Below are 21,846 nucleotides of genomic sequence, written 5' to 3'. Positions count from 1 at the left end.
GAACCAGAACCAGGAAGGAAAACCTCCATCAGAACCAGAACCAGGAAGGAAACCTCCATCAGAACCAGAACCAGGAAGGAAACCTCCATCAGAACCAGAACCAGGAAGGAAAACCACCATCAGAACCAGAACCAGGATGGAAAACCTCCATCAGAACCAGAACCAGAACCAGGAAGGAAAACCTCCATCAGAACCAGAACCAGGATGGAAAACGTCCATCAGAACCAGAACCAGGATGGAAAACCTCCATCAGAACCAGAACCAGGTCGGAAATCGTCTTTCAGAACCAGAACCAGGAAGGAAAACTTCCATCAGAACCAGAACCAGGAAGGAAAACCTCCATCAGAACCAGAACCAGGAAGGAAAACTTCCATCAGAACCAGAACCAGGAAGGAAAACCTCCATCAGAACCAGAACCAGGAAGGAAAACTTCCATCAGAACCAGAACCAGGAAGGAAACCTCCATCATAACCAGAACCAGGAAGAAAAACTTCCATCAGATCCAGAACCAGGAAGGAAAACCTCCATCAGAACCAGAACCAGGAAGGAAACCTCCATCAGAACCAGAACCAGGAAGGAAAACCACCATCAGAACCAGAACCAGGATGGAAAACCTCCATCAGAACCAGAACCAGAACCAGGAAGGAAAACCTCCATCAGAACCAGAACCAGGATGGAAAACGTCCATCAGAACCAGAACCAGGATGGAAAACCTCCATCAGAACCAGAACCAGGTCGGAAATCGTCTTTCAGAACCAGAACCAGGAAGGAAAACTTCCATCAGAACCAGAACCAGGAAGGAAAACCTCCATCAGAACCATAACCAGGAAGGAAAACTTCCATCAGAACCAGAACCAGGAAGGAAACCTCCATCATAACCAGAACCAGGAAGAAAAACTTCCATCAGAACCAGAACCAGGAAGGAAAACGTCCATCAGAACCAGAACCAGGAAGGAAACCTCCATCAGAACCAGAACCAGGAAGAAAAATCTCCATCAGAACCAGAACCAGGAAGGAAACTTCCATCAGAACCAGAACCAGGAAGGAAAACTTCCATCAGAACCAGAACCAGAACCAGGAAGGAAAACCTCCATCAGAACCAGGAAGGAAAACCTTGATCAGAACCAGAATCAGGAAGGAAACCTCCATCAGAAACAGAACCAGGAAGGACACCTCCATCAGAACCAGAACCAGCATGGAAAACCTCCATCAGAACCAGGAAGGAAAACCTTGATCAGAACCAGAACCAGGAAGGAAACCTCCATCAGAACCAGAACCAGGAAGAAAAACCTCCATCAGAACCAGAACCAGGAAGGAAAACCACCATCAGAACCAGAACCAGGAAGGAAAACTTCCATCAGAACCAGAACCAGGAAGGAAAACTTCCATCAGAACCAGAACAAGGAAGGAAACCTCCATCAGAACCAGAACCAGGAAGAAAAACCTCCATCAGAACCAGAACCAGGAAGGAAAACCTCCATCAGAACCAGAACCAGGAAGAAAAACCACAATCAGAACCAGAACCAGGATGGAAAACCTCCATCAGAACCAGAACCAGAACCAGGATGGAAAACCTCCATCAGAACCAGAACCAGGATGGAAAACCTCTATCAGAACCAGAACCAGAACCAGGAAGGAAAACTTCCATCAGAACCAGGAAGGAAACCTCCATCAGAACCAGAACCAGGAAGGAAAACTTCCAAACGAACCAGAACCAGGAAGGAAATTTTCCATCAGAACCAGAACCAGGAAGGAAAACTTCCATCAGAACCAGAACCAGGAAGGAATACCTCCATCAGAACCAGAACCAGGAAGGAAAACTTCCATCAGAAGCAGAACCAGGAAGGAAACCTCCATCAGAACCAGAACCAGGAAGGAAAACTTCCATCAGAACCAGAACCAGGAAGGAAAACCTCCATCAGAACCAGAACCAGGAAGGAAAACCTCCATCAGAACCAGAACCAGGAAGGAAAACCTTGATCAGAACCAGAATCAGGAAGGAAAACCTCCATCAGAACCAGAACCAGGAAGGAAAACTTCCATCAGAACCAGGAAGGAAAACCTTGATCAGAACCAGAATCAGGAAGGAAACCTCCATCAGAACCAGAACCAGGAAGGAAACCTCCATCAGAACCAGAACCAGGAAGGAAAACCTCCATCAGAACCAGGAAGGAAATCCTCCATCAGAACCAGGAAGGAAAACCTTGATCAGAACCAGAACCAGGAAGGAAACCTCCATCAGAACCAGAACCAGGAAGGAAACCTCCATCAGAACCAGAACCAGGAAGAAAAACCTCCATCAGAACCAGAACCAGGAAGGAAACTTCCATCAGAACCAGGAAGGAAACTTCCATCAGAACCAGAACCAGGAAGGAAAACTTCCATCAGAACCAGAACCAGAACCAGGAAGGAAAACCTCCATCAGAACCAGGAAGGAAAACCTTGATCAGAACCAGAATCAGGAAGGAAACCTCCATCAGAACCAGAACCAGGAAGGACACCCCCATCAGAACCAGAACCAGGATGGAAAACCTCCATCAGAACCATGAAGGAAAACCATGATCAGAACCAGAACCAGGAAGGAAACCTCCATCAGAACCAGAACCAGGAAGAAAAACCTCCATCGGAACCAGAACCAGGAAGAAAAACCACCATCAGAACCAGAACCAGGAAGGAAAACTTCCATCAGAACCAGAACCAGGAAGGAAAACTTCCATCAGAACCAGAACCAGGAAGGACACCTCCATCAGAACCAGAACCAGGATGGAAAACCTCCATCAGAACCAGAACCAGGACGGAAAACCATGATCAGAACCAGAACCAGGAAGGAAACCTCCATCAGAACCAGAACCAGGAAGAAAAACCTCCATCGGAACCAGAACCAGGAAGAAAAACCACCATCAGAACCAGAACCAGGAAGGAAAACTTCCATCAGAACCAGAACAAGGAAGGAAAACTTCCATCAGAACCAGAACCAGGAAGGAAAACTTCCATCAGAACCAGAACAAGGAAGGAAACCTCCATCAGAACCAGAACCAGGAAGAAAAACCTCCATCAGAACCAGAACCAGGAAGAAAAACCACCATCAGAACCAGAACCAGGCAGGAAAACTTCCATCAGAACCAGAACCAGGAAGGAAAACTTCCATCAGAACCAGAACAAGGAAGGAAACCTCCATCAGAACCAGAACCAGGAAGAAAAACCTCCATCAGAACCAGAACCAGGAAGAAAAACCTCCATCAGAACCAGAACCAGGAAGGAAAACCTCCATCAGAACCAGAACCAGGAAGGAAAACCTTCATCAGAACCAGAACCGGGAAGGAAAACCTCCATCAGAACCAGGAAGGAAACCTCCATCAGAACCATAACCTGGAAGAAAAACCTCCATCAGAACCAAAACCAGGAAGAAAAACCACCATCAGAACCAGAACCAGGAAGGAAAACTTCCATCAGAACCAGAACCAGGAAGGAAACCTCCATCAGAAACAGAACCCAGGAAGAAAAACCTCCATCAGAACCAGAACCAGGAAGAAAAACTTCCGTCAGAACCAGAACCAGGAAGGAAAACCTCCATCAGAACCAGAACCAGGAAGGAAAACCTCCATCAGAACCAGAACCAGGAAGGAAAACCTCCATCAGAACCAGGAAGGAAAACCTTGATCAGAACCAGAACCAGGAAGGAAACCTCCATCAGAACAAGAACCAGGAAGGAAACCTCCATCAGAACCAGAACCAGGAAGGAAAACCTGCATCAGAACCAGAACCAGGAAGGAAACCTCCATCAGAACCAGAACCAGGAAGGAAACCTCCATCATAACCAGAACCAGGATGGAAAACCTCCATCAGAACCAGAACCAGAACCAGGAAGGAAAACCTCCATCAGAACCAGAACCAGGATGGAAAACGTCCATCAGAACCAGAACCAGGAAGGAAAACCTCCATCAGAACCAGAACCAGGAAGGAAAACCTCCATCAGAACCAGGAAGGAAAACCTTGATCAGAACCAGAACCAGGAAGGAAACCTCCATCAGAACCAGAACCAGGAAGGAAACCTCCATCAGAACCAGAACCAGGAAGGAAAACCTCCATCAGAACCAGAACCAGGAAGGAAACCTCCATCAGAACCAGAACCAGGAAGGAAACCTCCATCAGAACCAGAACCAGGAAGGAAAACCACCATCAGAACCAGAACCAGGATGGAAAACCTCCATCAGAACCAGAACCAGAACCAGGAAGGAAAACCTCCATCAGAACCAGAACCAGGATGGAAAACGTCCATCAGAACCAGAACCAGGATGGAAAACCTCCATCAGAACCAGAACCAGGTCGGAAATCGTCTTTCAGAACCAGAACCAGGAAGGAAAACTTCCATCAGAACCAGAACCAGGAAGGAAAACCTCCATCAGAACCAGAACCAGGAAGGAAAACTTCCATCAGAACCAGAACCAGGAAGGAAAACCTCCATCAGAACCAGAACCAGGAAGGAAAACTTCCATCAGAACCAGAACCAGGAAGGAAACCTCCATCATAACCAGAACCAGGAAGAAAAACTTCCATCAGATCCAGAACCAGGAAGGAAAACCTCCATCAGAACCAGAACCAGGAAGGAAACCTCCATCAGAACCAGAACCAGGAAGGAAAACCACCATCAGAACCAGAACCAGGATGGAAAACCTCCATCAGAACCAGAACCAGAACCAGGAAGGAAAACCTCCATCAGAACCAGAACCAGGATGGAAAACGTCCATCAGAACCAGAACCAGGATGGAAAACCTCCATCAGAACCAGAACCAGGTCGGAAATCGTCTTTCAGAACCAGAACCAGGAAGGAAAACTTCCATCAGAACCAGAACCAGGAAGGAAAACCTCCATCAGAACCATAACCAGGAAGGAAAACTTCCATCAGAACCAGAACCAGGAAGGAAACCTCCATCATAACCAGAACCAGGAAGAAAAACTTCCATCAGAACCAGAACCAGGAAGGAAAACGTCCATCAGAACCAGAACCAGGATGGAAAACCTCCATCAGAACCAGAACCAGGAAGGAAAACTTCCATCAGAACCAGAACCAGGAAGGAAAACTTCCATCAGAACCAGAACCAGGAAGGAAAACCTCCATCAGAACCAGAACCAGGAAGGAAAACTTCCATCAGAACCAGAACCAGGACGGAAAACCTCCATCAGAACCAGAACCAGGAAGGAAAACTTCCATCAGAACCAGAACCAGGAAGGAAACCTCCATCAGAACCAGAACCAGGAAGGAAAACCTCCATCAGAACCAGAACCAGGTCGGAAATCGTCTTTCAGAACCAGAACCAGGAAGGAAAACTTCCATCAGAACCAGAACCAGGAAGGAAAACCTCCATCAGAACCAGAACCAGGAAGGAAAACTTCCATCAGAACCAGAACCAGGACGGAAAACCTCCATCAGAACCAGAACCAGGAAGGAAAACTTCCATCAGAACCAGAACCAGGAAGGAAACCTCCATCATAACCAGAACCAGGAAGAAAAACTTCCATCAGATCCAGAACCAGGAAGGAAAACCTCCATCAGAACCAGAACCAGGAAGAAAAACTTCCATCAGAACCAGAACCAGGAAGGAAAACTTCCATCAGAACCAGAACCAGGAAGGAAAACCTCCATCAGAACCAGAACCAGGAAGGAAAACCTCCATCAGAAACAGAACCAGGAAGGAAAACCTCCATCAGAACCAGAACCAGGAAGGAAAACCTCCATCAGAACCAGAACCAGGAAGGAAAACCTCCATCAGAACCAGAATCAGGAAGGAAAACCACTAAAGACCCTCCTGATTGTCTTAATAATGAAGATCTTCTACACAGCAGATGGAGGATTCTGCAATAGTCCAACAGTTTTAGACCCAGTTTGTCTCAGCTCGGAGAAGTTCTGTCCATCTGTCCATCTGAGAGACTCTGCCTCTCTGAAATACTCCTTTCATACCCGTCATGATACTGACCAACAGTCAACTGTTAGGAGTTTCCCTGCTGCAACACACCTTACATCTGCACAAGGCTACCAGGAACTGTCAGGCGTGTTGCAGCAGGGAAACTCCTAACACTGTGCCCCCCCCCCAACTACACCATCACGTTGTTTATGTTCTGCTGGGAATAAAATACGAGTTAATGAGATTTGCCATGTGATTAAAGTGATCTGAAACGTGTAGTAAATCCTCATACTGTGGATGTTTCCACGGTAACATCTGCAGAGATGCGGTGGAGAAGTTTTAACTCGTCTAATGGCCCCTCAGACGTTGTTGCTGTGGCTGAAACTTTACATCTTCTAGAAAATGAATTTTCTCTGTTGGTACAGTTGTGCTCATATTTATTCATCCCCTTTCATGAAAGAAGGAAAAAAAAACAGCTGCCTGTGAAATAAGCTGAAACTGACTAAAGTAATAATAAATAAACATTTTATGAAAATCACGACATTATTTTCTAATTCTAATTCTTTCTAATTAAAAAGCAAACAAATAAGATCATTTATTACATATTACATGAGTCATAAAGTAATATTTAGTTGAACAATCCTTTAATGTTTCCGCTCCAGTCAGGTGTTTTCTGTTCCTCTCAGTCAGACTTCTGCACCTGTTGACAGGTATTTTGTCCCACTGTTCAACAGAAAAGTCTCTAATTTGTCCAGGACACATTAGTTTGTATTTTTTTTTTCTTTCTTTGACGCAATTAAATGAAAAAACAGTGTCTTACATTACTAAATTATCTATTTATAAGTTTTTATTTATTGTTCCTTTTTTAAGTCTCCAGTTTTTTGAGTGACTGTTGTAAATTCAGCCTTTTCTTTAATGAAAGGGGATGAAGACATATGAGCACAGCTGCATGTGTTTGAATGAAACACAAACGACGTTTGCTGTAGTTTAAACTAGATTTGGCTTCGTTAAAAGAGCCACAGCTGAAACTTTTACATGTCAGCTCTCAGTTTTTTTCCCGTTTTCAGGCTACAGCTACAAAGTGACAGTCACCCTGGACGGCCCCAGCTGGCCAAACATCGGCTTCATGTTTGTGGCACTTGCTGGAAAAAAGGAAAGCACCAAGGAGTTCCAGCTTCATCTGTAAGTAGACTGTCTTCTGGACGTTTCCATGGTAACGTCTGCAGAGATGCGGCCTTCTCGGAGTAGTCACCTAGAGTCACCGCAGCATGCTGAAAACCCTCCTCATCACCGGGCCTTTTCTGTAGGGGAACGCTGATCCCTGGAAGGGTGTATGACGTGCTGATTGATGCTGAGGTGGATGTGGGTGTGGTGACGGAGGTGAGGTTTCGGTGGAACAACCACATCATCAACCCCATGAGGCCTAAATACGGAGCGTCCAAGGTGGAGCTTCACAGAGGAAGCAGCAATAAGATGTAAGTACTGACTGTCAGGGAAACGGACAGCTTGTTTTCTCGGATGGAATCTGTGGACAGAAGCAGAAAGTTGAGAAGAATCAGAATGTTTACGGATACTGTGATAAAAGCCCATTAAATCCAATGGGAAAGTGTGTCCAAACTTTCGACTGGTATTAGGTGAGACTTCTGATGGGATCATGGCTCACGTCATGGCTCAGAAATCTCTAAATTCACAAAAAACTCTTAAGTCACTTTTACAGACTCAGTCCAGGTCAACGTAGTCCAGTTAGAATCCAGTATATGATCCACATCAGTGTAGAAACCAGTTCATGAAATGATGATTTAGCAAAGGAAACTAAAGTTTGGGGTGGGGGGGGGGACAGGAACGGGACCAACAAGCAGCAGAACTCTGAACCTGGGATCCTGCTGGGAAAGAGAGAGAGAGGACCCCAGTGCATCATGGGACGTCTCCCAGTGCATCATGGGACTGGGATCTGGTTCCTGAAGCTGGACTGGGATCTGGTTCCTGAAGCCAGACCGGGATCTGGTTCCTGAAGCCGGACCGGGATCTGCTTCCTGTAGCCGGACCAGGATCTGCTTCCTGAAGCCGGACCGGGATCTGGTTCCTGAAGCCGGACTGGGATCTGCTTCCTGAAGCCGGACTGGGATCTGCTTCCTGTAGCCGGACCAGGATCTGCTTCCTGAAGCCGGACCGGGATCTGGTTCCTGAAGCCGGACTGGGATCTGGTTCCTGAAGCCGGACTGGGATCTGCTTCCTGAAGCCGGACTGGGATCTGCTTCCTGTAGCCGGACCGGGATCTGCTTCCTGTAGCCGGACCAGGATCTGCTTCCTGAAGCCGGACCGGGATCTGGTTCCTGAAGCCGGACTGGGATCTGCTTCCTGAAGCCGGACTGGGATCTGCTTCCTGAAGCCGGACTGGGATCTGCTTCCTGAAGCCGGACTGGGATCTGGTTCCTGTAGCCGGACCAGGATCTGCTTCCTGAAGCCGGACCGGGATCTGGTCCTGAAGCCAAACTGGGATCTGCTTCCTGAAGCCGGACTGGGATCTGCTTCCTGAAGCTGGACTGGGATCTGGTTCCTAAAGCCAGACTGGGATCTGCTTCCTAAAGCCAGACTGGGATCTGGTTCCTGAAGCCGGACTGGGATCTGGTTCCTGAAGCCGGACTGGGATCTGGTTCCTGAAGCCGGACTGGGATCTGCTTCCTGAAGCCAGACTAGGATCTGCTTCCTGAAGCCGGACTGGGATCTGCTTCCTGAAGCCGGACTGGGATCTGGTTCCTAAAGCCAGACTGGGATCTGCTTCCTAAAGCCAGACTGGGATCTGGTTCCTGAAGCCGGACTGGGATCTGGTTCCTGAAGCCGGACTGGGATCTGGTTCCTGAAGCCGGACTGGGATCTGGTTCCTGAAGCCGGACTAGGATCTGCTTCCTGAAGCCAGACTAGGATCTGCTTCCTGAAGCCGGACTGGGATCTGCTTCCTGAAGCCGGACTGGGATCTGGTCCTGAAGCCGGACTGGGATCTGGTCCTGAAGCCGGACTGGGATCTGGTTCCTGAAGCCGTACTGGGATCTGCTTCCTGAAGCCGGACTGGGATCTGCTTCCTGAAGCCGGACTGGGATCTGGTTCCCGAAGCCAGACTGGGATCTGGTCCTGAAGCCGGACTGGGATCTGGTTCCTGAAGCCGGACCAGGATCTGGTTCCTGAAGCCGGACTGGGATCTGCTTCCTGAAGCCGGACTGGGATCTGGTTCCTAAAGCCAGACTGGGATCTGGTCCTGAAGCCGGACTGGGATCTGGTTCCTGAAGCTGGACTGGGATCTGGTTCCTGAAGCCGGACTGGGATCTGGTTCCTGAAGCCGGACTAGGATCTGGTTCCTGAAGCCGGACTGGGATCTGGTTCCTAAAGCCGGACCGGGATCTGGTCCCTGAAGCCGGACCGGGATCTGCTTCCTGAAGCCGGACTGGGATCTGGTCCCTGAAGTTGGACCGGGATCTGCTTCCTGAAGCCGGACTGGGATCTGCTTCCTGAAGCCGGACCGGGATCTGGTCCTGAAGCCGGACTGGGATCTGGTTCCTGAAGCCGGACTGGGATCTGGTTCCTGAAGCCGGACCAGGATCTGCTTCCTGTAGCCGGACCAGGATCTGCTTCCTGAAGCCGGACCGGGATCTGGTCCTGAAGCCAGACTGGGATCTGCTTCCTGAAGCCGGACTGGGATCTGGTTCCTGAAGCTGGACTGGGATCTGCTTCCTAAAGCCAGACTGGGATCTGGTTCCTGAAGCCGGACTGGGATCTGGTTCCTGAAGCCGGACTAGGATCTGGTTCCTGAAGCCGGACTGGGATCTGGTTCCTGAAGCCGGACTAGGATCTGCTTCCTGAAGCCGGACTGGGATCTGCTTCCTGAAGCCGGACTGGGATCTGGTTCCTAAAGCCAGACTGGGATCTGGTCCTGAAGCCGGACTGGGATCTGGTCCTGAAGCCGGACTGGGATCTGGTTCCTGAAGCCGGACTAGGATCTGGTTCCTGAAGCCGGACTGGGATCTGCTTCCTGAAGCCGGACTGGGATCTGGTTCCTGAAGCCGGACTAGGATCTGGTTCCTGAAGCCGGACTGGGATCTGGTTCCTAAAGCCAGACTGGGATCTGGTCCTGAAGCCGGACCGGGATCTGGTTCCTGAAGCCGGACTGGGATCTGGTTCCTGAAGCCGGACTGGGATCTGGTTCCTGAAGCTGGACCGGGATCTGCTTCCTGAAGCCGGACCGGGATCTGCTTCCTGAAGCCGGACTGGGATCTGGTTCCTAAAGCCAGACTGGGATCTGGTCCTGAAGCCGGACTGGGATCTGGTCCTGAAGCCGGACCGGGATCTGGTTCCTGAAGCCGGACTAGGATCTGCTTCCTGAAGCCGGACCAGGATCTGCTTCCTGAAGCCGGACTGGGATCTGGTTCCTGAAGCCGGACCAGGATCTGCTTCCTGAAGCCGGACTAGGATCTGGTCCTGAAGCCGGACTGGGATCTGGTTCCTGAAGCCGGACTAGGATCTGCTTCCTGAAGCCGGACCGGGATCTGCTTCCTGAAGCCGGACTGGGATCTGGTTCCTGAAGCCGGACCGGGATCTGCTTCCTGAAGCCGGACTGGGATCTGGTTCCTGAAGCCGGACTAGGATCTGCTTCCTGAAGCCGGACTGGGATCTGCTTCCTGAAGCCGGACTGGGATCTGGTTCCTAAAGCCAGACTGGGATCTGGTCCTGAATCCGGACTGGGATCTGGTCCTGAAGCCGGACTGGGATCTGGTTCCTAAAGCCAGACTGGGATCTGCTTTCTGAAGCCGGACCGGGATCTGCTTCCTGAAGCCGGACTGGGATCTGCTTCCTGAAGCCAGACCGGGATCTGCTTCCTGTAGCCGGACCAGGATCTGCTTCCTGAAGCCGGACCGGGATCTGGTCCTGAAGCCAGACTGGGATCTGCTTCCTGAAGCCGGACTGGGATCTGCTTCCTGAAGCTGGACTGGGATCTGGTTCCTAAAGCCAGACTGGGATCTGCTTTCTGAAGCCGGACCGGGATCTGCTTCCTGAAGCCGGACTGGGATCTGCTTCCTGAAGCCAGACCGGGATCTGCTTCCTGTAGCCGGACCAGGATCTGCTTCCTGAAGCCGGACCGGGATCTGGTCCTGAAGCCAGACTGGGATCTGCTTCCTGAAGCCGGACTGGGATCTGGTTCCTAAAGCCAGACTGGGATCTGGTCCTGAAGCCGGACTGGGATCTGGTCCTGAAGCCGGACTGGGATCTGGTTCCTGAAGCCGGACTAGGATCTGGTTCCTGAAGCCGGACTGTGATCTGCTTCCTGAAGCCGGACTGGGATCTGGTTCCTAAAGCCAGACTGGGATCTGGTCCTGAAGCCGGACTGGGATCTGGTTCCTGAAGCTGGACTGGGATCTGGTTCCTGAAGCCGGACTGGGATCTGGTTCCTGAAGCCGGACTAGGATCTGGTTCCTGAAGCCGGACTGGGATCTGGTTCCTAAAGCCAGACTGGGATCTGGTCCTGAAGCCGGACCGGGATCTGGTTCCTGAAGCCGGACCGGGATCTGCTTCCTGAAGCCGGACTGGGATCTGGTTCCTAAAGCCAGACTGGGATCTGGTCCTGAAGCCGGACTGGGATCTGGTCCTGAAGCCGGACAAGGATCTGGTTCCTGAAGCCGGACTAGGATCTGCTTCCTGAAGCCGGACCGGGATCTGGTTCCTGAAGCTGGACTGGGATCTGGTTCCTGAAGCCGGACTGGGATCTGGTTCCTGAAGCCGGACTGGGATCTGGTTCCTGAAGCCAGACTAGGATCTGCTTCCTGAAGCCAGACTAGGATCTGCTTCCTGAAGCCGGACTGGGATCTGCTTCCTGAAGCCGGACTGGGATCTGGTTCCTAAAGCCAGACTGGGATCTGGTCCTGAAGCCGGACTGGGATCTGGTCCTGAAGCCGGACTGGGATCTGGTTCCTGAAGCCGTACTGGGATCTGCTTCCTGAAGCCGGACTGGGATCTGCTTCCTGAAGCCGGACTGGGATCTGGTTCCCGAAGCCAGACTGGGATCTGGTCCTGAAGCCGGACTGGGATCTGGTTCCTGAAGCCGGACCAGGATCTGGTTCCTGAAGCCGGACTGGGATCTGCTTCCTGAAGCCGGACTGGGATCTGGTTCCTAAAGCCAGACTGGGATCTGGTCCTGAAGCCGGACTGGGATCTGGTTCCTGAAGCTGGACTGGGATCTGGTTCCTGAAGCCGGACTGGGATCTGGTTCCTGAAGCCGGACTAGGATCTGGTTCCTGAAGCCGGACTGGGATCTGGTTCCTAAAGCCAGACTGGGATCTGGTCCTGAAGCCGGACCGGGATCTGGTCCCTGAAGCCGGACCGGGATCTGCTTCCTGAAGCCGGACTGGGATCTGGTCCCTGAAGTTGGACCGGGATCTGCTTCCTGAAGCCGGACTGGGATCTGCTTCCTGAAGCCGGACCGGGATCTGGTCCTGAAGCCGGACTGGGATCTGGTTCCTGAAGCCAGACCGGGATCTGCTTCCTGTAGCCGGACCAGGATCTGCTTCCTGAAGCCGGACCGGGATCTGGTCCTGAAGCCAGACTGGGATCTGCTTCCTGAAGCCGGACTGGGATCTGCTTCCTGAAGCTGGACTGGGATCTGCTTCCTAAAGCCAGACTGGGATCTGGTTCCTGAAGCCGGACTGGGATCTGGTTCCTGAAGCCAGACTAGGATCTGGTTCCTGACGCCGGACTGGGATCTGGTTCCTGAAGCCGGACTAGGATCTGGTTCCTGAAGCCGGACTGGGATCTGCTTCCTGAAGCCGGACTGGGATCTGGTTCCTAAAGCCAGACTGGGATCTGGTCCTGAAGCCGGACTGGGATCTGGTCCTGAAGCCGGACTGGGATCTGGTTCCTGAAGCTGGACTGGGATCTGGTTCCTGAAGCCGGACTGGGATCTGGTTCCTGAAGCCGGACTAGGATCTGGTTCCTGAAGCCGGACTGGGATCTGGTTCCTAAAGCCAGACTGGGATCTGGTCCTGAAGCCGGACCGGGATCTGGTCCCTGAAGCCGGACCGGGATCTGCTTCCTGAAGCCGGACTGGGATCTGGTCCCTGAAGTTGGACCGGGATCTGCTTCCTGAAGCCGGACTGGGATCTGCTTCCTGAAGCCGGACCGGGATCTGGTCCTGAAGCCGGACTGGGATCTGGTTCCTGAAGCCAGACCGGGATCTGCTTCCTGTAGCCGGACCAGGATCTGCTTCCTGAAGCCGGACCGGGATCTGGTCCTGAAGCCAGACTGGGATCTGCTTCCTGAAGCCGGACTGGGATCTGCTTCCTGAAGCTGGACTGGGATCTGCTTCCTAAAGCCAGACTGGGATCTGGTTCCTGAAGCCGGACTGGGATCTGGTTCCTGAAGCCGGACTAGGATCTGGTTCCTGACGCCGGACTGGGATCTGGTTCCTGAAGCCGGACTAGGATCTGCTTCCTGAAGCCGGACTGGGATCTGCTTCCTGAAGCCGGACTGGGATCTGGTTCCTAAAGCCAGACTGGGATCTGGTCCTGAAGCCGGACTGGGATCTGGTCCTGAAGCCGGACTGGGATCTGGTTCCTGAAGCCGGACTAGGATCTGGTTCCTGAAGCCGGACTGGGATCTGCTTCCTGAAGCCGGACTGGGATCTGGTTCCTAAAGCCAGACTGGGATCTGGTCCTGAAGCCGGACTGGGATCTGGTTCCTGAAGCTGGACTGGGATCTGGTTCCTGAAGCCGGACTGGGATCTGGTTCCTGAAGCCAGACTGGGATCTGGTTCCTGAAGCCGGACTGGGATCTGGTTCCTAAAGCCAGACTGGGATCTGGTCCTGAAGCCGGACCGGGATCTGGTTCCTGAAGCCGGACTGGGATCTGGTTCCTGAAGCCGGACTGGGATCTGGTCCCGGAAGCTGGACCGGGATCTGCTTCCTGAAGCCGGACCGGGATCTGCTTCCTGAAGCCGGACTGGGATCTGGTTCCTAAAGCCAGACTGGGATCTGGTCCTGAAGCCGGACTGGGATCTGGTCCTGAAGCCGGACCGGGATCTGGTTCCTGAAGCCGGACTAGGATCTGCTTCCTGAAGCCGGACCAGGATCTGCTTCCTGAAGCCGGACTGGGATCTGGTTCCTGAAGCCGGACCAGGATCTGCTTCCTGAAGCCGGACTAGGATCTGGTCCTGAAGCCGGACTGGGATCTGGTTCCTGAAGCCGGACTAGGATCTGCTTCCTGAAGCCGGACCGGGATCTGCTTCCTGAAGCCGGACTGGGATCTGGTTCCTGAAGCCGGACCGGGATCTGCTTCCTGAAGCCGGACTGGGATCTGGTTCCTGAAGCCGGACTAGGATCTGCTTCCTGAAGCCGGACTGGGATCTGCTTCCTGAAGCCGGACTGGGATCTGGTTCCTAAAGCCAGACTGGGATCTGGTCCTGAAGCCGGACTGGGATCTGGTCCTGAAGCCGGACTGGGATCTGGTTCCTGAAGCCGGACTAGGATCTGGTTCCTGAAGCCGGACTGGGATCTGCTTCCTGAAGCCGGACTGGGATCTGGTTCCTAAAGCCAGACTGGGATCTGGTCCTGAAGCCGGACTGGGATCTGGTTCCTGAAGCCGGACTGGGATCTGGTTCCTGAAGCCGGACTAGGATCTGGTTCCTGAAGCCGGACTGGGATCTGGTTCCTAAAGCCAGACTGGGATCTGGTCCTGAAGCCGGACCGGGATCTGGTTCCTGAAGCCGGACTGGGATCTGGTCCCTGAAGTTGGACCGGGATCTGCTTCCTGAAGCCGGACTAGGATCTGCTTCCTGAAGCCGGACCGGGATCTGCTTCCTGAAGCCGGACTGGGATCTGGTCCTGAAGCCGGACTGGGATCTGGTTCCTGAAGCCGGACTGGGATCTGGTTCCTGAAGCCGGACTGGGATCTGGTTCCTGAAGCCGGACTAGGATCTGGTTCCTGAAGCCGGACTGGGATCTGGTTCCTAAAGCCAGACTGGGATCTGGTCCTGAAGCCGGACCGGGATCTGGTTCCTGAAGCCGGACTGGGATCTGGTTCCTGAAGCCGGACTGGGATCTGGTCCTGAAGCCGGACCGGGATCTGGTTCCTGAAGCCGGACTAGGATCTGCTTCCTGAAGCCGGACCGGGATCTGCTTCCTGAAGCCGGACTGGGATCTGGTTCCTGAAGCCGGACCGGGATCTGGTTCCTGAAGCCGGACTAGGATCTGGTCCTGTAGCCGGACTGGGATCTGGTCCTGAAGCCGGACCGGGATCTGGTTCCTGAAGCCGGACTAGGATCTGCTTCCTGAAGCCGGACCGGGATCTGCTTCCTGAAGCCGGACCGGGATCTGCTTCCTGAAGCCAGACTGGGATCTGGTCCTGAAGCCAGACTGGGATCTGGTCCTGAAGCCGGACTGGGATCTGGTTCCTGAAGCCGGACTAGGATCTGGTTCCTGAAGCCGTACTGGGATCTGCTTCCTGAAGCCGGACTGGGATCTGCTTCCTGAAGCCGGACTGGGATCTGGTTCCCAAAGCCAGACTGGGATCTGGTCCTGAAGCCGGACTGGGATCTGGTCCTGAAGCCGGACTGGGATCTGGTTCCTGAAGCCGGACTAGGATCTGGTTCCTGAAGCAGGACTGGGATCTGCTTCCTGAAGCCGGACTGGGATCTGGTTCCTAAAGCCAGACTGGGATCTGGTCCTGAAGCCGGACTTGGATCTGGTTCCTGAAGCAGGACTGGGATCTGGTTCCTGAAGCCGGACTGGGATCTGGTTCCTGAAGCCGGACTAGGATCTGGTTCCTGAAGCCGGACTGGGATCTGGTTCCTAAAGCCAGACTGGGATCTGGTCCTGAAGCCGGACCGGGAACTGGTTCCTGAAGCCGGACTGGGATCTGCTTCCTGAAGCCGGACTGGGATCTGGTTCCTGAAGCCGGACTGGGATCTGCTTCCTGAAGCCGGACTGGGATCTGCTTCCTGAAGCCGGACTGGGATCTGGTTCCTAAAGCCAGACTGGGATCTGGTCCTGAAGCCGGACTGGGATCTGGTCCTGAAGCCGGACTGGGATCTGGTTCCTGAAGCCGGACTAGGATCTGGTTCCTGAAGCCGTACTGGGATCTGCTTCCTGAAGCCAGACTGGGATCTGGTTCCCAAAGCCAGACTGGGATCTGGTCCTGAAGCCGGACTGGGATCTGGTTCCTGAAGCCGGACTAGGATCTGGTTCCTGAAGCCGGACTGGGATCTGCTTCCTGAAGCCGGACTGGGATCTGGTTCCTAAAGCCAGACTGGGATCTGGTCCTGAAGCCGGACTGGGATCTGGTTCCTGAAGCTGGACTGGGATCTGGTTCCTGAAGCCGGACTGGGATCTGGTTCCTGAAGCCGGACTAGGATCTGGTTCCTGAAGCCGGACTGGGATCTGGTTCCTAAAGCCAGACTGGGATCTGGTCCTGAAGCCGGACCGGGATCTGGTTCCTGAAGCCGGACCGGGATCTGGTTCCTGAAGCCGGACTGGGATCTGGTCCCTGAAGTTGGACCGGGATCTGCTTCCTGAAGCCGGACCGGGATCTGCTTCCTGAAGCCGGACTGGGATCTGGTTCCTAAAGCCAGACTGGGATCTGGTCCTGAAGCCGGACTGGGATCTGGTCCTGAAGCCGGACCGGGATCTGCTTCCTGAAGCCGGACTAGGATCTGCTTCCTGAAGCCGGACCGGGATCTGCTTCCTGAAGCCGGACCGGGTTCTGGTTCCTGAAGCCAGACCGGGATCTGGTTCCTGAAGCCGGACTAGGATCTGGTCCTGAAGCCGGACTGGGATCTGGTCCTGAAGCCGGACCGGGATCTGGTTCCTGAAGCCGGACTAGGATCTGGTTCCTGAAGCCGGACCGGGATCTGCTTCCTGAAGCCGGACTGGGATCTGGTTCCTGAAGCCGGACCGGGATCTGCTTCCTGAAGCCGGACTGGGATCTGCTTCCTGAAGCCGGACTGGGATCTGGTTCCTAAAGCCAGACTGGGATCTGGTCCTGAAGCCGGACTGGGATCTGGTCCTGAAGCCGGACTGGGATCTGGTTCCTGAAGCCGGACTAGGATCTGGTTCCTGAAGCCGGACTGGGATCTGCTTCCTGAAGCCGGACTGGGATCTGGTTCCTAAAGCCAGACTGGGATCTGGTCCTGAAGCCGGACTGGGATCTGGTTCCTGAAGCCGGACTGGGATCTGGTTCCTGAAGCCGGACTAGGATCTGGTTCCTGAAGCCGGACTGGGATCTGGTTCCTAAAGCCAGACTGGGATCTGGTCCTGAAGCCGGACCGGGATCTGGTTCCTGAAGCCGGACTGGGATCTGGTCCCTGAAGTTGGACCGGGATCTGCTTCCTGAAGCCGGACTAGGATCTGCTTCCTGAAGCCGGACCGGGATCTGCTTCCTGAAGCCGGACTGGGATCTGGTCCTGAAGCCGGACTGGGATCTGGTTCCTGAAGCCGGACTGGGATCTGGTTCCTGAAGCCGGACTGGGATCTGGTTCCTGAAGCCGGACTAGGATCTGGTTCCTGAAGCCGGACTGGGATCTGGTTCCTAAAGCCAGACTGGGATCTGGTCCTGAAGCCGGACCGGGATCTGGTTCCTGAAGCCGGACTGGGATCTGGTTCCTGAAGCCGGACTGGGATCTGGTCCTGAAGCCGGACCGGGATCTGGTTCCTGAAGCCGGACTAGGATCTGCTTCCTGAAGCCGGACCGGGATCTGCTTCCTGAAGCCGGACTGGGATCTGGTTCCTGAAGCCGGACCGGGATCTGGTTCCTGAAGCCGGACTAGGATCTGGTCCTGTAGCCGGACTGGGATCTGGTCCTGAAGCCGGACCGGGATCTGGTTCCTGAAGCCGGACTAGGATCTGCTTCCTGAAGCCGGACCGGGATCTGCTTCCTGAAGCCGGACCGGGATCTGCTTCCTGAAGCCAGACTGGGATCTGGTCCTGAAGCCAGACTGGGATCTGGTCCTGAAGCCGGACTGGGATCTGGTTCCTGAAGCCGGACTAGGATCTGGTTCCTGAAGCCGTACTGGGATCTGCTTCCTGAAGCCGGACTGGGATCTGCTTCCTGAAGCCGGACTGGGATCTGGTTCCCAAAGCCAGACTGGGATCTGGTCCTGAAGCCGGACTGGGATCTGGTCCTGAAGCCGGACTGGGATCTGGTTCCTGAAGCCGGACTAGGATCTGGTTCCTGAAGCAGGACTGGGATCTGCTTCCTGAAGCCGGACTGGGATCTGGTTCCTAAAGCCAGACTGGGATCTGGTCCTGAAGCCGGACTTGGATCTGGTTCCTGAAGCAGGACTGGGATCTGGTTCCTGAAGCCGGACTGGGATCTGGTTCCTGAAGCCGGACTAGGATCTGGTTCCTGAAGCCGGACTGGGATCTGGTTCCTAAAGCCAGACTGGGATCTGGTCCTGAAGCCGGACCGGGAACTGGTTCCTGAAGCCGGACTGGGATCTGCTTCCTGAAGCCGGACTGGGATCTGGTTCCTGAAGCCGGACTGGGATCTGCTTCCTGAAGCCGGACTGGGATCTGCTTCCTGAAGCCGGACTGGGATCTGGTTCCTAAAGCCAGACTGGGATCTGGTCCTGAAGCCGGACTGGGATCTGGTCCTGAAGCCGGACTGGGATCTGGTTCCTGAAGCCGGACTAGGATCTGGTTCCTGAAGCCGTACTGGGATCTGCTTCCTGAAGCCAGACTGGGATCTGGTTCCCAAAGCCAGACTGGGATCTGGTCCTGAAGCCGGACTGGGATCTGGTTCCTGAAGCCGGACTAGGATCTGGTTCCTGAAGCCGGACTGGGATCTGCTTCCTGAAGCCGGACTGGGATCTGGTTCCTAAAGCCAGACTGGGATCTGGTCCTGAAGCCGGACTGGGATCTGGTTCCTGAAGCTGGACTGGGATCTGGTTCCTGAAGCCGGACTGGGATCTGGTTCCTGAAGCCGGACTAGGATCTGGTTCCTGAAGCCGGACTGGGATCTGGTTCCTAAAGCCAGACTGGGATCTGGTCCTGAAGCCGGACCGGGATCTGGTTCCTGAAGCCGGACCGGGATCTGGTTCCTGAAGCCGGACTGGGATCTGGTCCCTGAAGTTGGACCGGGATCTGCTTCCTGAAGCCGGACCGGGATCTGCTTCCTGAAGCCGGACTGGGATCTGGTTCCTAAAGCCAGACTGGGATCTGGTCCTGAAGCCGGACTGGGATCTGGTCCTGAAGCCGGACCGGGATCTGCTTCCTGAAGCCGGACTAGGATCTGCTTCCTGAAGCCGGACCGGGATCTGCTTCCTGAAGCCGGACCGGGTTCTGGTTCCTGAAGCCAGACCGGGATCTGGTTCCTGAAGCCGGACTAGGATCTGGTCCTGAAGCCGGACTGGGATCTGGTCCTGAAGCCGGACCGGGATCTGGTTCCTGAAGCCGGACTAGGATCTGCTTCCTGAAGCCGGACCGGGATCTGCTTCCTGAAGCCGGACTGGGATCTGGTTCCTGAAGCCGGACCGGGATCTGCTTCCTGAAGCCGGACTGGGATCTGGTTCCTAAAGCCAGACTGGGATCTGGTCCTGAAGCCGGACTGGGATCTGGTTCCTGAAGCCGGACTAGGATCTGGTTCCTGAAGCCGTACTGGGATCTGCTTCCTGAAGCTGGACTGGGATCTGGTTCCTGAAGCCGGACTGGGATCTGGTTCCTGAAGCCGGACTAGGATCTGGTTCCTGAAGCCGGACTGGGATCTGGTCCTGAAGCCGGACTGGGATCTGGTTCCTGAAGCCGGACTGGGATCTGGTTCCTGAAGCCGGACTGGGATCTGGTTCCTGAAGCCGGACTAGGATCTGTTTCCTGAAGCCGGACTAGGATCTGCTTCCTGAAGCCGGACTGGGATCTGCTCCTGAAGCCGGACTGGGATCTGGTTCCTAAAGCCAGACTGGGATCTGGTCCTGAAGCCGGACTGGGATCTGGTCCTGAAGCCGGACTGGGATCTGGTTCCTGAAGCCGGATTAGGATCTGGTTCCTGAAGCCGTACTGGGATCTGCTTCCTGAAGCCGGACTGGGATCTGCTTCCTGAAGCCGGACTGGGATCTAGTTCCCAAAGCCAGACTGGGATCTGGTCCTGAAGCCGGACTGGGATCTGGTTCCTGAAGCCGGACTGGGATCTGGTTCCTGAAGCCGGACTAGGATCTGTTTCCTGAAGCCGGACTAGGATCTGCTTCCTGAAGCCGGACTGGGATCTGCTCCTGAAGCCGGATTGGGATCTGGTTCCTAAAGCCAGACTGGGATCTGGTCCTGAAGCCGGACTGGGATCTGGTCCTGAAGCCGGACTAGGATCTGGTTCCTGAAGCCGGATTAGGATCTGGTTCCTGAAGCCGTACTGGGATCTGCTTCCTGAAGCCGGACTGGGATCTGCTTCCTGAAGCCGGACTGGGATCTAGTTCCCAAAGCCAGACTGGGATCTGGTCCTGAAGCCGGACTGGGATCTGGTTCCTGAAGCCGGACTGGGATCTGGTTCCTGAAGCCGGACTGGGATCTGGTTCCTGAAGCTGGACTGGGATCTGGTTCCTAAAGCCAGACTGGGATCTGGTCCTGAAGCCGGACTGGGATCTGGTTCCTGAAGCCGGACTGGGATCTGGTTCCTGAAGCCGGACTGGGATCTGGTTCCTGAAGCCGGACTGGGATCTGGTTCCTAAAGCCAGACTGGGATCTGGTCCTGAAGCCGGACATGGATCTGGTTCCTGAAGCCGTACTAGGATCTGGTTCCACAGAGAGGCTCTGATATCTGAAGGTTCTACTAGAACCTCCAGGAACCAGCAGTAAATGTCCGCTCTGGGAGTGAAGCGATCCGATGGGAACATCTGGATCTATCAGGTCATGCGAGGAGAAGAAGAGTAAATTCTACTTTTTTTTTTTTTTTTTTTTCAAAAATGTGAAAAATGTAGCTTTTTAAAAAAATTTATTATTAATTCATGCATGAAAGGGTTAATGAACTGTACGTTTATGTATTTACTTTTCAGTGTTATTTTTAATGTCCAGCAATGAGGCTTGAAGTTCATAAAAGCGTCTCCATGGCACTTTGAATTTGGCAAATGTGGATTTAATTTAGAACTTGCTGTGTTTATTTTTTGTCATTTCTGGGCTATAAAACTATTAATCTACAGATCAATTTATAGATCTACATGTAAGTATCAGCCATGTTTTTGTCCCATACTTGCATGATAAACTGACAGCAAGTCATGAAGGGAGAACCAGCACTTATTTTGTTCCACTTAAAGCTCTGTGTTTAAGGAAAAATGGGGGATATTTCTTGTTGTTTTAAGAGAATCGCAGGAGCCAGCTCTGACCACCAGAGGGCAGCATGGTCCCGTCATGCCCTCCTGTGGTGAGAAAACAGCTGTTATTACATTTTATTAATGGATCCTCAAGTATAATGACACAAACGTGCTCAAATGGACGAGAAATAAAGACAACATTTAAAATATGACTTATTATGCCACACAGTTTAAATGATCACATCCTCATGATTCTATCAGAGGAAAGTTCATTGCTGTTCAGGAACATTTACCATAAAAAGTAAAAGAAAATTGGTGCTTATATAGAAATGTCATAGACCTCCTCAGCGATAAGATCTCATCGTTATTCTGCCTCTGTTGGTGTCTCTTTCTTCATTTACAGAACCATCTTCTGTGGAACAGAAAGGGTGTCTGAGAATGAGATCCAGTCTGTGCTTCCATGCCCAGTTTAAGCAAAAGCAGCCGTCTGAACTTTTAAATAAAGTTTGCATTAAAACATTTCTGGTGTCCTGTTTTAACCAAGGTGCTGCTGTGCAGGAAGCAGCTGCAGAAACGATCACAAGCAAAGCAAGAGACAAACCGTCATGATGTGCGTGTGATATGATGAAATATTTCTCCTTCAGTATGTTTGTTCTCAGCTCAAAGTCGTTTATATCG

General features: G+C 53.2%; 1 protein-coding gene across 1 annotated transcript in view; it reads left to right on the top strand.

The window, feature by feature from the left end:
- Positions 1-21,641, top strand: part of LOC306762262 (inactive pancreatic lipase-related protein 1-like) — a gene marked incomplete at both ends in the record, with an annotated part of 63,711 nt that extends 42,070 nt beyond the window's left edge. Inside the window, 3 exons of the mRNA XM_079248704.1 lie at positions 6,971-7,085; positions 7,211-7,378; positions 21,572-21,641. Of these exons, the coding sequence (XP_079104830.1) occupies positions 6,971-7,085; positions 7,211-7,378; positions 21,572-21,641 (353 nt within the window). The remainder of the gene's footprint in view (positions 1-6,970; positions 7,086-7,210; positions 7,379-21,571) is intronic.
- Between the last annotated feature and the right edge of the window lie 205 nt (positions 21,642-21,846).

Source organism: Telmatherina bonti (assembly GCF_933228915.1).
Source record: "Telmatherina bonti genome assembly, chromosome: 11".
NCBI lineage: Eukaryota > Metazoa > Chordata > Actinopteri > Atheriniformes > Telmatherinidae > Telmatherina > Telmatherina bonti.
This window is presented reverse-complemented; position numbering and strand designations above follow the sequence as displayed.